This window comes from Hyperoodon ampullatus, assembly GCF_949752795.1.
Source record: "Hyperoodon ampullatus genome assembly, chromosome: 9".
Lineage (NCBI taxonomy): Eukaryota > Metazoa > Chordata > Mammalia > Artiodactyla > Ziphiidae > Hyperoodon > Hyperoodon ampullatus.
The window spans coordinates 50,865,980-50,880,353 of NC_136922.1; the positions used below are offsets into that span (position 1 = coordinate 50,865,980).

The following is a 14,374-nucleotide window of genomic DNA, read 5'->3' on the forward strand; positions in this document are numbered from 1 at the left end:
CAATCCAAAAATAGGCAGAAGACCTAAATAGACATTTCTCCAAAGAAGACATACAGATGGCCAAGAAGCACATGAAAAGCTGCTCAACATCACTAATTATTAGAGAAATGCAAATCAAAACTACAATGAGGTATCAGCTCACATTAGTTAGAATGGGCATCATCAGAAAATCTACAAACAACAAGTGCTGGAGAGGGTGTGGAGAAAAGGTAACCCTCTTGCACTGTTGGTGGGAATGTAAATTGATACAGCCACTATGGAGAACAGTATGGAGGTTCCTGAAAAAACTAAAAATCGAATTACCATATGACCCAGCAATCCCACTACTGGGCATATACCCTGAGAAAACCATAATTCAAAAAGACACATGCACACCAATGTTCATTGCAGCACTATTTACAATAGCCAGGATATGGAAGCAACCTAAATGCCCACTGACAGACGAATGGATAAAGAAGATGTGGTACACATATACAATGGAATATTACTCAGCCATAAAGAGGAGCGAAATTGGGTCATTTGTAGAGACGTGGATGGATTTAGAGACTGTCATAAAGAGTGAAGTAAGTCAGAAAGAGAAAAACAAATATCATATATTAACATATATGTGGAACCTAGGAGAATGGTACAGATGAACCAGTTTGCAGGGCAGAAATTGAGACACAGATGTGGAGAACAAACGTATGGACACCAAGGGGGGAAAGTGGCGCGGGCTGGTGGTGGTGTGATGAATTGGGAGATTGGGATTGACATGTATACACTAATATGTATAAAATGGATAACTAATAAGAACCTGCTGTATAAAAAAATAAATAAAATAAAATTCAAAAATTCAAAAAAAAAAAAAAAAAGAGGGGGCTTTCACGAAGATCTAGCCTTGTAGGGATAATGATAACAGTGGTGCTGGGTACTTTCTCTACACCACCCTCATAAGCTGCTATGCATTCCTGTTTCCGATTCTAACAGTCCGATGGGTAGTGCCATCATTATCACCATTTTATGAATGATGAAATGGTGGAGACAGGATTTAAATCCAGATAGCTCGGCTTACTAAGCTCCTGTTCTTTCTGGCACATCCTCTTCTCTCTGTTGTATATAATCCTTAAAACCTCTTGTTTAAATCCTGAAGGATTACTCATGGTATTTGGGGGCAACATTTGCAGCATTGGACAGCACTGCTCACCCAAAAGGCCATTCTCCTTTTGAGCTTTATGTTTTTCTCCTTGGGACTTCCATTTATTAGCTCTATGGGAGAGATATTAAGGATGAATTAGAGAGGGTAAGTAAAAAAAAGGGAGCATTGAGGACATAAGGTAGACCACTGTGGACACTATCTCTCCATCATCTGGCGAGAAGGCTGTGTGTCTGGGGCAGACAGGAAATAAGCACAGGAAACTGTTCTATTTTCTCCTCCTAAATCCGAGTTTTCATTCTCTGATGTTGTGCATGTGGCAGTGCTAAAAGACTGGGGTGTTCTATTATCCAGTCAGCAGGGGGAGCAGTGAACTTGAAGTGACATCCAGTAGGGAGAGAAAGGCCATCCACTCAGCACAGTGGTTTGTGAGTAAGTGTTCTTATCCTGCCTGGCATTAATAGATTCCATGAAAAAAAAATCGTTTCTGTTTTTTTTCCCATGCTGTTTATGATTAATTATTCAGTGGACACCAACAGCAATGCTGCAGCAGAAAAATATTTACTTTAGCAGAAAAGTACATTTAGTGTTTATGATTAGTAATAAAGTACATCTTTAAATATGTAGTGAATTGTAGTTTTAAAGATACCTTTCTAGAATCCATTAGGATTGCTAATTCTGGCCAAGATAACTCTTACACCTTGGACTCTGAATAATAGCTCTGCTTGGGAGCAGCCAGATGAAGAGGAGACATTTTGGTTCTAAGAGGTGATTTGAGGGTCCCTGAAAAACATGTTCCTATTACTGTCCTTACAATCTCTAATAGTGCCCAGATTTTTAATCCCTTTTAGGTTAAAACTTCTTTTAAAAAAAAAAATATATAACTTACATATGCATATTTTACCTAAAAGGAATAACTCATTAATTGATCTCCATTATTGACTTTGTTCTCATTTGAAGAGGTTCCATGGACAGGTGCATTTTGATGTTGCAGAGTATAAGGCTGGGTCATAAAGCATGTGCAAAGACTTGTTAAAGCATAGGATAGAGGTCTATAGCAGCGAAGTGAAAGAATGAATGACAAACCTCTATTTTAATTTGGGCCGTTGTTGGTTCATCCTCTTGGGTCTTAGGATAGGAGAAGCAGCGTGTTGAGTATGAGACCCAAGATGAGATATGAAAGTCTAGTTCAGAAAAGTCCAGGTTTAATGAAGTGAGTAGTACTTTTGGTTATTGGTTTATAACATCTTTTTTGGTCATGTACCCCTTGGCTTAGCTGAAGAAAGTTATGGACCCTTTTCCAATAAATATGCACACACACACAATTTAGCACTCTATTTCAGGAGTTCACTGATGTTCTGTTTTCCCCTGGAGCCCACCATGAGTCCTTGTTTAGAGCAGTAGTCTCTGAAATGGGGGTGGGTAGGCGATACATGCCAAGGTGTGTGCCAAATGATCCAATGGAGTGTGGAATTTTCTATTTGTATTTATTTTCTGTCTTTTAACATTTTTGTCCATGTAGGTTTTATATTGCACATAATATATTAGTGCAACAGTACACATATAACATTTATATATAATTAGATTAACAAAATTAGTTGTAAGAACTCCCATTTTTACTGATAGGGAGGCACAACTCAAAATTGATAGACTACCAATCCAAGAATGGTGCTGGGGCTTCCCTGGTGGCGCAGTGGTTGAGAGTCTGCCTGCCGATGCAGGGGACATGGGTTCGTGCCCTGGTCTGGGAAGATCCCACATGCCGCGGAGCGGCTGGGCCCGTGAGCCATGGCCGCTGAGCCTGCGCGTCCAAAGCCTGTGCTCCTCAACGGGAGAGGCCACAACAGTGAGAGGCCCACGTACCGCAAAAAACAAAACAAAACAAAGAATGGTGCTAATTAAATTTAAATTCTAGTCTCTCCTCTCCCTAAACTGGAAGGCCAGGGATAGGAACTTAAATCAAGAGGGGATTACAAGTGACTGGAAGTTTTAGACCTAATGATGACAGGTAACATTTGCCTACACTTCATTAAGCACTTTCACATATGCCCCACCTAGTCCTCCCAATGGTTCTGTGAGATAGGCACAGTAGGTATGCTGATGGAAATCTCTGAGAGCAGGTATGTTAACCAAATTCTCAGAAAACTTAAGAGACTTTCCCAAGGCCCCATGGCTAGTCGGTGGTGGAGCTGATGCGCATAACCTTGGCTGCCGACCACAAATTATATGCTCATTTCACTGAACTGCAGGGATTAGTCAATCATTATGGGCTGTCTGTGGCCCCATTATTGCAGTTACTGGTGCTCCCCCAGGCCACTGAGTTGTTGATCCCTGGCTGATCCAGGCATAGGGATAGAAAACATATTTAGCTACTTGATCAGAGGGCCAGGAAGCTGAGCTAACAATTCAGCATTAGCTCTCTCCTGTTGGTACTGTAATACCAACATATTTCAAAACAGATAGAGGGCTCTGGAAGGGTTTAGATACATCTATGTACAAAAAAGATTTACAATGGGTTATTAAATGGGAGTTTTGAGGCTGGCTTCATGGGAAGTGCCAACCACTGTTTCTCCCAAATTTCCCCTGGTGCCACTGTCAAAGGCAAAGTACTTATCTAGATGGATTGTTGTTCTGACCCAAAATGACATTTCCAACTTTTCTTATATATAATCCAATTTCTGAACTTCCTTTTCAGTGATATTAAGTGGAATAGCATAAAAAAGTCTTTTGGCATTAAAGATAATAAATGTGTTCAGCATTGCTCAGGTGTCTTTGCTCTTTGCCAGTGCATTAGCTGTATTGACTTTGAATTTTAAATGACCGTTTTTACCAGACTTCATTAATATCTCTTCCCCTCATCTTGGCTACCTAGCTCCTTCAACTCTCTCACGTGAAATCTTCTTCCCTCTCACACTAACACAAGTTAGAGGCAGCTGACCTACATGACCAAGGGTCGGGAGATGTTGTGAGGAGGTTCCCTTGAGTCTGGTGATTAGCCTCTGAAGAGGGGACCTGCTGTTCAAAGGCCAAGCCTTCAGTACATCGCCCAGGCCCTGGAAACACTAACAGTGGACCTCCTGTCTTGGTAAGTACCAGATCGTTCTAATATGTGGAAAAGAAACATTTAGCCAGACAGAAGGCTAGAAGGTGATATGAGATCTCTGGCAAGAGCTGGCCAGCTCAGTCCAAATATCACTGTTACTGCATGAGGCTAAGGTCAATTTCCTGGGATTCCATCTCCTTAATTAATAGTGTCCTCTGCTATCCTCAGAGGACACTTCGTTTAAAATTGTGTTCAGGCATTATTTTATTCTCTCTCTGCAATTGAACTGCGAGATCCCTGAGGATGCTGCTGCCTGGTATGGCTTTGTACACCCCTCCCCAGTGTCCCCCAGAGTGGCTGGGACATGATGAATGATGACTCTTAGGTTAGGATTTTCCTTCTCTTTCAGAAAGTGGGTGGGCGGGAGGGTGACCACCCTTCCCCTGGAGTTGGTCACTCCTCAACCAGGATTGTTTTCACTGTGACTGCTTATTTCTTTTCATGATATTTTAAGAGTAAATTTGTTGTAAATGATAAAAGTAATATAACTACATTATAGCACATTTGGATAATTTAGAGATAAAAATCATTTCTATCATTACTACATAAATGTACCTACTCAGTATTTTTACACGCATTTAAAATATTTTTAATGACAGTGTGCTTGAATATTATATTTTAAAGATTGTAACATTCTATTACATTTTTTCTTTTGTTTAATTATCCTTGTAAATGTTATTGAGATACAAAAATTTATTTCACTATTTTCCTAGTATTATCTGTTAGATATATCATTATTTTTTCCTTATTAGTATTTATTAGGTATTCTATCATTTATTTCTTTATTGTTATCTATCAGATATATCATTATTTAACTGTTTTCATATACTATCTCATAAGGATGATTAAATGATTATTAAGTGACTGCTTGCTTAGGAAATCTGCCTATTTGGATACAGTTTGACAAAAGTCATTACTAACATGTAGCATAGTTTTGGCTCGTAGTTGGTACTCAATAAATGTTGGTTTTCTTCCTGCTCTTTCTCCCTTCCTTATACCAACTTTATCAACTTTATGGTGTGTTCTTGTATTGTGAGCCTGAGGGCATAGCATATGCTTTATCCAGAGATTTCTACCTGGTTATTATGTAAGTTTGTCTTGGCTGTTTCAACTAGTAATTTGTGGGGAGTACTAGTGCTCTGATTCCAGAGGTTCAGTTTTCTTTATGTTGCTTGGTTAGGTATATTGATTCGTTCTTGCCAGACATAAAATGTTAAAACTACAAAGGATTGTTGAAATCACCTTATCCAGTGGTTTGCCAATTGGTGCATGTCAGAATTTTTCAAGGTGCTTAAAAGAATACTGATTCCTTACTAAATCTTAATTTGGTGGATGAGGATTGGGAATCTGCATTTTAATAAGCATTCTAGTGTTCTGATTTAGGTGGTGGAAGGACCATAATTTGAAGTTACCATTTGGTTAGCAGACCTTGCTAACTTTTTAGAGTTAATTTTAGATTTTTATCATGTTCAGTCTTTTGCTTTAAAAACTAATTGAATCTCGAGATGACTTATAACAGGAGGCAAATATTACAATCACAATTATGTTCTGCAACAGGAAATAAGCTCTAAATGAATCTTAACATTTTACTTGACACATTACTATGTTTAAGTGTATTAAAGATGTCATTGAAAGGTGCAGGGGAGGAAAATGAACTTGATTTGGCAGGTAGGTGTTCATGGTACTATTATCCACAACTGTCTGTGCTGATTGACAGCACACACATTACCTCTTAACAGGCATTGTACTCAGTTGCATCAGATTTAAGTGTATGGCATTTTTACTGAATATTTGAAACTGTTTTAGTTAATAGTATTAATTGTGCATAGACCAACTTTCAGCCACTGTTTCAAAGTGCTTAATAGATAATAAACCAAAAAGTTCTATGGACCTCTACTTAGAATAAACTTAGGTCAACAATTGCCATGTTGCCTAGGTATTATGTATTTTGAGTAGGGCAAATGTTTAACAGTTCAGAGAAGGAATCTTCCCCATGTTATAGATAAACTGAAACTCAGAAAGGTAAAGCGCTCAAGGTCATTCAGCCAGAAGGAGCTGAGCCAGAATTGGAGCTCAGATCTCTAGGGTCCTTGTTCTCTGCTCTTTCTACCATACCAAACTGCCCTTTTTGCATAGTTCCTATCTAATGAGAAATACTTGGTCTAATGGCTGGTTAGAGATGCTATAATCCATATTTATACTGCAAAGAGCATTGAAGCAAGGAATTCTACTCAATATTTTCTTTGGAAAACCAAACATGCTTTATTTCATTTTTTGCACAATTTATTTAAACATCTCACATATACAAAATAGGTACAATTTAATTTTTCTGCTTGTCCGAGAAACAAGGCTTCTTTGGAACCATGGGAGAGGATGAAAATGAGACTGGCAAAGAACAAATGCTGAATTTAAAGAAGAGGACAATGTTGGGCAAACGATCCACTTACTTTTATTCGGGAATAAGATGTAAAGTACTGATGTTAAATCAAATGAAAAAAATACACAATACAACTCAACACAGAGGAGTATTTCTTCTCAAATTCTCCTAGCACCATCAACATTCTTCAAGTATCTGAAATCTATTAGTTAGCACCTTTGTATTTTGAACAAAAAACAGATACCTCAGCTCAACTCTGTCTAGGTCAGCACCTAATGGTGTAGATCACACTCACAGGAAAGTGTTTTGAGGTAGTTTACACCTTTGGAAGTTTGGGTTTTAAACTTCCCTCTGTGGAAGATATTCAAAAGCCACAAGTGGTGCAAATGTTCATGGTTTTTATTTTTCAATTTTTATTTTGGTTTTCTTACAAAGGTTGACATTTTCCACAAGTTTAAGAGTGTTGAAAAAAAAATTCCAAATCTTTTGGAGGGGGGAAGGGAAAGGGAATTAATAAAATCGTATTGCACAATGCTCTGATCAATCCTTCTTCTTCTCTTTTGCCCACAATTTAAGCAAGTAGATGTGCAGAAGAAATGGAAGGATTCAGCTTTCAGTTAAGAAAGAAGAAAAAGAAATGGCCAAGAGAGAAATTTTTCAGATTTCCTTTTTCTTTAATTTAGGTTGAGTTCATTTATTTGAAACAGACTGGGCCAATGTTCAATCTGATTTCTTGGTCAGCACCACCGATGTCCAAAGGTGCAATATCAAGGATGGGCAGGCGAGATGGCTTATTTGTTTTATATTCAATGATTGTCTTTCTCCATTCATTTATCTTTTTCTGTTTAAAAAGAGAAGAAAAATATACATAAAGCAGTACTATTATGGAACCTAATCATCTTGTATAATATTATATAATTATATATTGCATACAATTGTATTATATAATATATAATTATATAGAACATATATTTATATATAATTATATATTAGATAATATTTATATATAATTATATGTTATATAATATTATACACTAGATATTATAATAACCACTTTTTGGCTCATGTCCTTCTGAAGATGTGTGTCTCAGGTCAACAAGTGTATCTGTGAAACAGTACCATCAGTGCTGTCTTTACAGGGAGAGGTTTCCTACCAGTCTAATTTTATAAAAAAAAACGTTCCAAGGCATATTCCAAGAGGTTTATTTCTACATTATCTTTTCAGGATGTGTGTGGTCGGGTGGCTATGCAGTACTACTATTAGTGAATTTAAATTTTCTTCAATTTATTGTATATTATAGAGAAAGCATAAAGAAAAATTAAATGTAGGCCATACTAATAAGTAAAATAAAATACATATAACTATAAATTACAGTTTGGGCCCTTTTAACCTCAAGTAATTTTAAGTTATGAGTATACATCGTCATTTAAGAAACTTATGTTAAAAGACAAATAACTAATACATGGAACAGAGTATATATTTCAGTATTTCAGAAAATTTCAGAAGGCAAGATCTGATAAGAATATCCTGAATTTACCATCTGAATTTAAACAAATACATTTATGAAAGAAAAATCAAATAAGTTCGGTCTCTAATTCATCTGTTCATTTAATGGTCTATGCTCCACTATCCCACTTCCCAAATAAATGTTATTCCCATATTTCACTATTACTTACCGAGCAGCCATCTACAAGAACAGTGTAAGTGAATCTGCTGTTGCCCTCGGCAACAAGTTCAACATCATTGGATCCTTGCAGAATGACAGCCTTTTTCAGGTTGCCAGTCTCCTCATCCATGTATGCAATGCTGTTCTTGCAATGGTAGGTGATGTTTTGAGAGGCATGGTTGGCCAGCAGGCGCATGAAGGCAAGTTGGGTAGCCATTTCCTTGGTGGTTACTCCTTCGCCATTATATTCAAACTACAGAGAATAAGATGGGCATTCCAGTTAAATGAAGAAGGACTCAGATACTAAGAGTCAAATTTAAAAAAACAGTCTGGTATAGAGAGGAATAATGGACTCAGATCTGAACTTGTACTTTTAAAGGAAACTCAATTCACTTGTCTTTGAAATACAAGCTACCTAGAAGGAACATAAGAACTACCAAGCTGAGGCAAGTCATCTCAAAAAGGGACCTGTTTCAGATAAAGCCCAGATATACACACACACACACACACACACACACACACACACACACACACACACGAGTTTCTTTTTTAAAATAAGAGAGCAAGGATCTAGAGATTCAGACCCCTTTAGTTTTCGTTTTCTGTAATTCCCACCAATAAAGTTGATGAAAACTTTTAATTAGAAATTCAGAAAAGCTCATATCTTGAAAATACATGTGGCATGAGTACTGGACTATATGCTGGCCAGTACTCCTTCACACTAAATGACATTAGTCAGTTTCTCCAGTGATTATCAATTAAGTCACATTTGAATAATTATTTTTGAATTATATGGGTATGTCTAATCAATCCATCTTTAACGTGCAATCTAGGATATAACCAAACCCAAGAACAGAGTAGTTTCTTTTAAAAAGCCCATTTTGGTAAAGGGCTAAAATGTAGATAATTAAAAAACAAATAATCCTAACAAGATATTATTTAGTAGGAGAAGGAATGTTTGTAGGATTCCTTACCTGGGTACCACCATTGATAGTTTCTCCTACCCAGACGTGCTTCTTGGCCTTGGAACTTCTGTACCAGTTCTTGACTGGGATGTTTTCAGGCTGAGCCCGGATGCAGGTTTCACCAGTAGAGAAATCACAGTATACTTTGATAGCATCCATAGTACATCCTTGGTTAGGGTCAATCCAGTAGTAACCTTTTAAAAAAAACAAGACCCAGATCATAAAACCTCTCATTGAGTGGCACATAGGTTCTAATAATTACTAGTCAAAGATTCTGATACCCGTAAGTAACAGTTTTGATTGTACTGTTATATTGTCTACTCCACATTAACAGGAAGAGGGTGGCTATTTTCTAAATTAGACAGTTCCTCCTCTCCTCTCCATGAAAATCAAATCAGGGTACTTATTACCATGAAAAGGGCAAAAACAGATATCAAGACAATCTTGAAAATGGGTGCTGGTTGGGAGAAGAAAATGTTTTATTAAGTGGGTATGATTTCACATAATGCAGTTTTTACCCAAATACCTTTTTACTCTAAATATCAGTGGGAACTGATTTTGAAAAGCCTAACTTGAGAGAAGGGTCATTCTGGTTGGACATCTCCACCTACCACTGCTCCATTCTGGGTGGCTGAGTCTCAAGTCACGGCATGTGCGAGCTGGGTTCTTCCTAGAGCCTTCTGGAGTAAGAAGAGTCTCAATCTGGTTGTTGAGAGATTTCAGAGTAGCATCAACTTCATAATCCTTGGGTCTGAGAGACGGTGGTGAGCGAGGCTGGTCAGCCCTGTAGAAGTCTCCATCAAAACCGAAGTCATAACCACCACCACTTGGGCCAGGAGGACCAGGAGGGCCAGGAGGACCAGGAGGGCCCTGCAAAGTGTAAGTAAGAAAGAGGAGGCTTTGTATTTGGTTACAGTGAGAGAGAACGAGAGCAGGTTTTCCGTCGAGATTCACACAAAAGCATGTTCTAATAAGTAAAAAAGAATCAAGTTCATGTAAATAACAACTTGCTCCCAGGCATACTTGCAGGGATGGGCTTATAGAGCTCATTACATAAAGACAATTTTTATATATTTTAGAGAACATACAGAAACAGGGGATTACTTTAATGTGTTGTTGTAATTGTCTTGGTTTAGTCTAAAGAAGATATTCCCTTAGGTCAGTGATGCCCTTTATTATTTCCCTAAATCATACTTACAGCAGGACCTTGGCTACCCTGAGAGCCACGAATGCCAGCAGGTCCGACTGCACCAGGATGTCCAGTGCGACCGTCCTTGCCAGAAGGGCCAGAAGGACCAGAAGGGCCCTAGGGAAGAAGGAAACCAAGTCTGTGTGAGCCAGCAAAAACCCCACAAGGGAGAAGAGGTCTGGGGCTCACTGCCTGCCATAGGCTCCTTTCAGAGATAAACGTCTCTTAGTTGACCTACCCTAGGACCAGCAGGACCCACAGTGCCAGGAGCACCTTGATCGCCATGATGACCCTTTAAAGAGAGAATAGGAAAATCACACTTTCAGAACATGTGTCGATACATAGATTTCAAAAAATTGAATGGAAAACTTTAGTTTCAATGGACTCTGGATTGAGAAAATTGAAAATGTAAAATGGGACTCTTTTCTCTCATTATGTCTATTATATTCAATTATTTTTTTCTACAAGCCATTTCAGAAGTGCAATATTAGTCATTCCTCTAATTATATTTATTTTAAGTGGGGTTGAAGGACATTGTTGCCAGGAGATTTTAATATATGTATATTTCTATCTCCCCTAACCCTCACCTTTTCATGTTGGGATGAAATCACATTACCTCTGAGCTATGGAGTTAGAGAACGGGAAGTGAATATGATGTAGGACATTTTAGAACAATAGCAGTGAAATTGTGAGGAAGTTCATTCTGAGTTGAAGGACTTTAAGATCTGTGTACATGCTGGATGTCCACATTGTACTTACAGCAAGACCAGGAAGACCCTGCAATCCATTGTGTCCCTTTAAGCCAGGAAGACCTCTAGGCCCCTTATCACCAGGCTCTCCCTTATCACCTCGAATACCTTGTGGGCCCTATAAAGAAAAAGGACAGATAGGACATTTACCTTTGAAAGATGACACTCATTTCTCCACAAATATTGTTCAATCTGTTTACAAAGATAATTCAAGACATACAAAGGTCTAAAAGCCATGTGGGTGCTACTCCCAACTCTTAATCTGCTTTAGTTGAGCTGTCTGTAAAGTGGCTAAGCGTTGTGATAATTTAATACAAATAAGAATAGATTTGAAATATAAGAGATTAAAAGGTATTTGTAGCAACTCTCCACATGGACTAAATTTTAAAAAATATATAAAATCCAGTCTACGTATTATTTATCTTCTTTAATGGACAGTGTGGACTGATTCTCCCTAACTGTTGTACAGAAATCTTCACCATGTACATACACTAGGACCTCTTGGACCAACAGCACCGGCCAGACCAACAGGACCAGAAGGACCCTGTGAATTAGAAAAGAAAAACACAATTTATCAGCCAAGCCAAAGATCCTCCTCCCTAGGCCACCACAGTTCCCAAGTGTGGGGAGGTCAGAGGTAAAGCCTGTTGAGGATGACAGCATTAAGGGACTGGTGTTTATAAACTTACAGATTCACCGCGGTGTCCATGTTTGCCAGTGGGACCCACAGGGCCTTGAGGACCAGGTGCGCCCGCAGTACCAGTGGGACCAATGTTACCAGGGTAACCACGCTCCCCCTGCCGAAGGCAGAAATGAAGCTTAGTATCAATCTGGCCTGTAGTTTAGTCCTTTTTAAGTTAGAGAACAACGGTGAGGTGTACTGACCTTGTGTCCAGCTTGACCATCGCGGCCTGGGGGACCGTCACTCCCAGGGTTGCCCTGTGAAGACACCATGCCAATTAAGGTGCTTAGGGAGGCTCTGTAGCTCACTGACCCCTACAGTTCAGCTATCTGCCTTCATTACTCCCAGTGCCCAATGGAGAACCCCCTTTTCAGGCTGTTAAAAATAGGAATAAGAACTTGCCAACCTAGATTTTTATAGAGTTGTTTTTTTTTAATATTTTGGCCAACTTGAAGTATGCTACTTAAAGACTCATTCCCCAGCCCAAGTTATTTTTAGGATTGTCAATACTGGGAGTGGGGAGTACATGTAGACCTCAGCTCAGGATACAAAGTTACACACAAGGAAGTACTGCTAGGTTATATTTTACAAACCAAATGTTGGACTCACATCACGACCAGCTTCACCAGGAGCACCATTGACGCCAGGATTACCCACAGCACCAGGGGGACCACGGGCCCCAGTTGGGCCTGCAATGCCGAGAGGGCCAGGTTCACCCTAAAGAGACAGAGAAGACAACATTCCTCTCATTGGATTGAGTGCCACTCTCATTCTCCCAAAACAATGTTAGCCAGGGGATTCCAGTTTTAAGCGAGAAGGCAGATTGAAAGTGAGTGGGCCACATAATGGTAAGAAGTGTCATTATTGTCATCTTTGCCCTCCTCCTACACACTTAGATGGTCAGCTTTATGTACTTTTGGAATGTTGCTCTGTACAAGGTGAGTCTAGTTTCATCTGATTTTCCAAATAAAATGAATTCATAAAGTTGAGAGAGTTTATGGAGATTAGATGGTTCCTAGTTGCTGTCATGTATTAGGTTTAATGGAATGATTCAGAACTTCTAGAGGTTCATTCTTCCTACAGGATAGATGATGCTAGCATTTCATACTGCAGAGGAGTAAATGCAATTAGAGCTTATATCGTTTTTAAGCATGTAAAAAGAACAAAAACTGTTCTGCATAATGTTGAGCTGTGTCTTTATAGCATGTGTCTAAGTAAGGTGGTATTAAAGCGTCTTAGATAAGTGACATGTGATCTGTATAAAGAAAATGCCATGAATAAAAAATCTTAAGTGGAGTTATTCACTGATCAATCTGTCACAGTTGAAGTGGCAGCTTTTAAATCTTTTCTTATGTTAATGAGAATAAGAATGGTGTCAAACACTCACCACAGATCCAGCAGCACCTGGTAGACCACGTTCACCTCTAGAGCCTGGGAGACCCAGAAAACCAGGAGCACCAAGAAGACCTTGAGGACCTGGGGTGCCAGGAGATCCCTAAACAACAGTAAAAATAGAGTATTACTGTAAGACCCTAGGAGATAACACAGGTTGGCTTGAGGCTTCTGAGAATGAGTTTATCCTCAGTTTAGAAAAAGGCTAATGACCTCCTATTAGTAGAACATATCTTTGGCTATCTTTTCTCTAGTGAAGACAATGAGTTTACATCTTGGCATGTTTATTTCTTTGTACCTGGTTCCTCCTTGAGACCAATGGAACAACATTTAAAAATATGTGGTTGGGATTAATGAAGCCATCTTGGAGTGAGGGAATAGAGTTCTGGGAAGCAAATTTTGACCTTGGCCTCTAACTGCACCAGGTCTAGTAAAATCACATTTCAGAGTAGCAATAATACTGCACATTGCATGTTTAAAAAAGTGGTAGCTTACTGATATTGATTAATTTATAGTAGAGTGACCATAGCAATGGGATGCTGTTCTAATCCCAGTACCAGTGAGGTACCCTCACAACAGCTTAAAGGACTGTATTGATAAAACAGTGAGTTCCCTCACTTATTGTCATCTCCATCTAGTGCCTTCTGAGCATCTGCTGAAGCCATGACACCTCAATATCTGTTGGATAGATTTCCTGGCTCAACTGAGCTCTACTTGAGAGCCCGCAATACTCATCAACAAATATATGCCACCTGAAGATTTGTATAAGGGATTTATATTAATTCAACACAAGGTATTAAGAAAGAGGAGTTTGAAATCACTTACAGCAGTACCAGGCTCTCCAGAGGGACCCTTCTCACCAGCAAAGCCAGGAGGGCCAGAAGCACCTGTTTCTCCAGTTCGACCAACTGGACCTTGGTCACCACGAGGCCCACGAAGTCCTTCTTTACCAGGAGGACCAGGGGGACCAGGGGGGCCAGTGATACCCTGTGAGCAAATACATGAGGTCACTTACTTTCTGTTAATCATCACGGAATGGGAGAGAGCAGCTGAGGTTCTAAATATTAAGATGCAAACAACTTGAAGCAACAAAATAATATCCTGGTCATTTTGGAGAA

General features: G+C 39.0%; 1 protein-coding gene across 1 annotated transcript in view; it reads right to left on the minus strand.

Moving 5' to 3' along the window:
* Positions 1-6,472: 6,472 nt before the first annotated feature.
* COL1A2 (collagen type I alpha 2 chain) overlaps positions 6,473-14,374 on the minus strand; it is a gene marked incomplete at its 5' end in the record, with an annotated part of 37,588 nt that continues 29,686 nt past the window's right edge. The window contains 13 exons of the mRNA XM_079711829.1: positions 6,473-7,453; positions 8,290-8,532; positions 9,254-9,438; positions 9,856-10,114; positions 10,443-10,550; positions 10,672-10,725; positions 11,193-11,300; positions 11,673-11,726; positions 11,872-11,979; positions 12,068-12,121; positions 12,474-12,581; positions 13,252-13,359; positions 14,082-14,243. Coding sequence (XP_079567955.1) covers positions 7,307-7,453; positions 8,290-8,532; positions 9,254-9,438; positions 9,856-10,114; positions 10,443-10,550; positions 10,672-10,725; positions 11,193-11,300; positions 11,673-11,726; positions 11,872-11,979; positions 12,068-12,121; positions 12,474-12,581; positions 13,252-13,359; positions 14,082-14,243 — 1,698 coding nt within the window. The 3' untranslated portion in view covers positions 6,473-7,306. The remainder of the gene's footprint in view (positions 7,454-8,289; positions 8,533-9,253; positions 9,439-9,855; positions 10,115-10,442; positions 10,551-10,671; positions 10,726-11,192; positions 11,301-11,672; positions 11,727-11,871; positions 11,980-12,067; positions 12,122-12,473; positions 12,582-13,251; positions 13,360-14,081; positions 14,244-14,374) is intronic.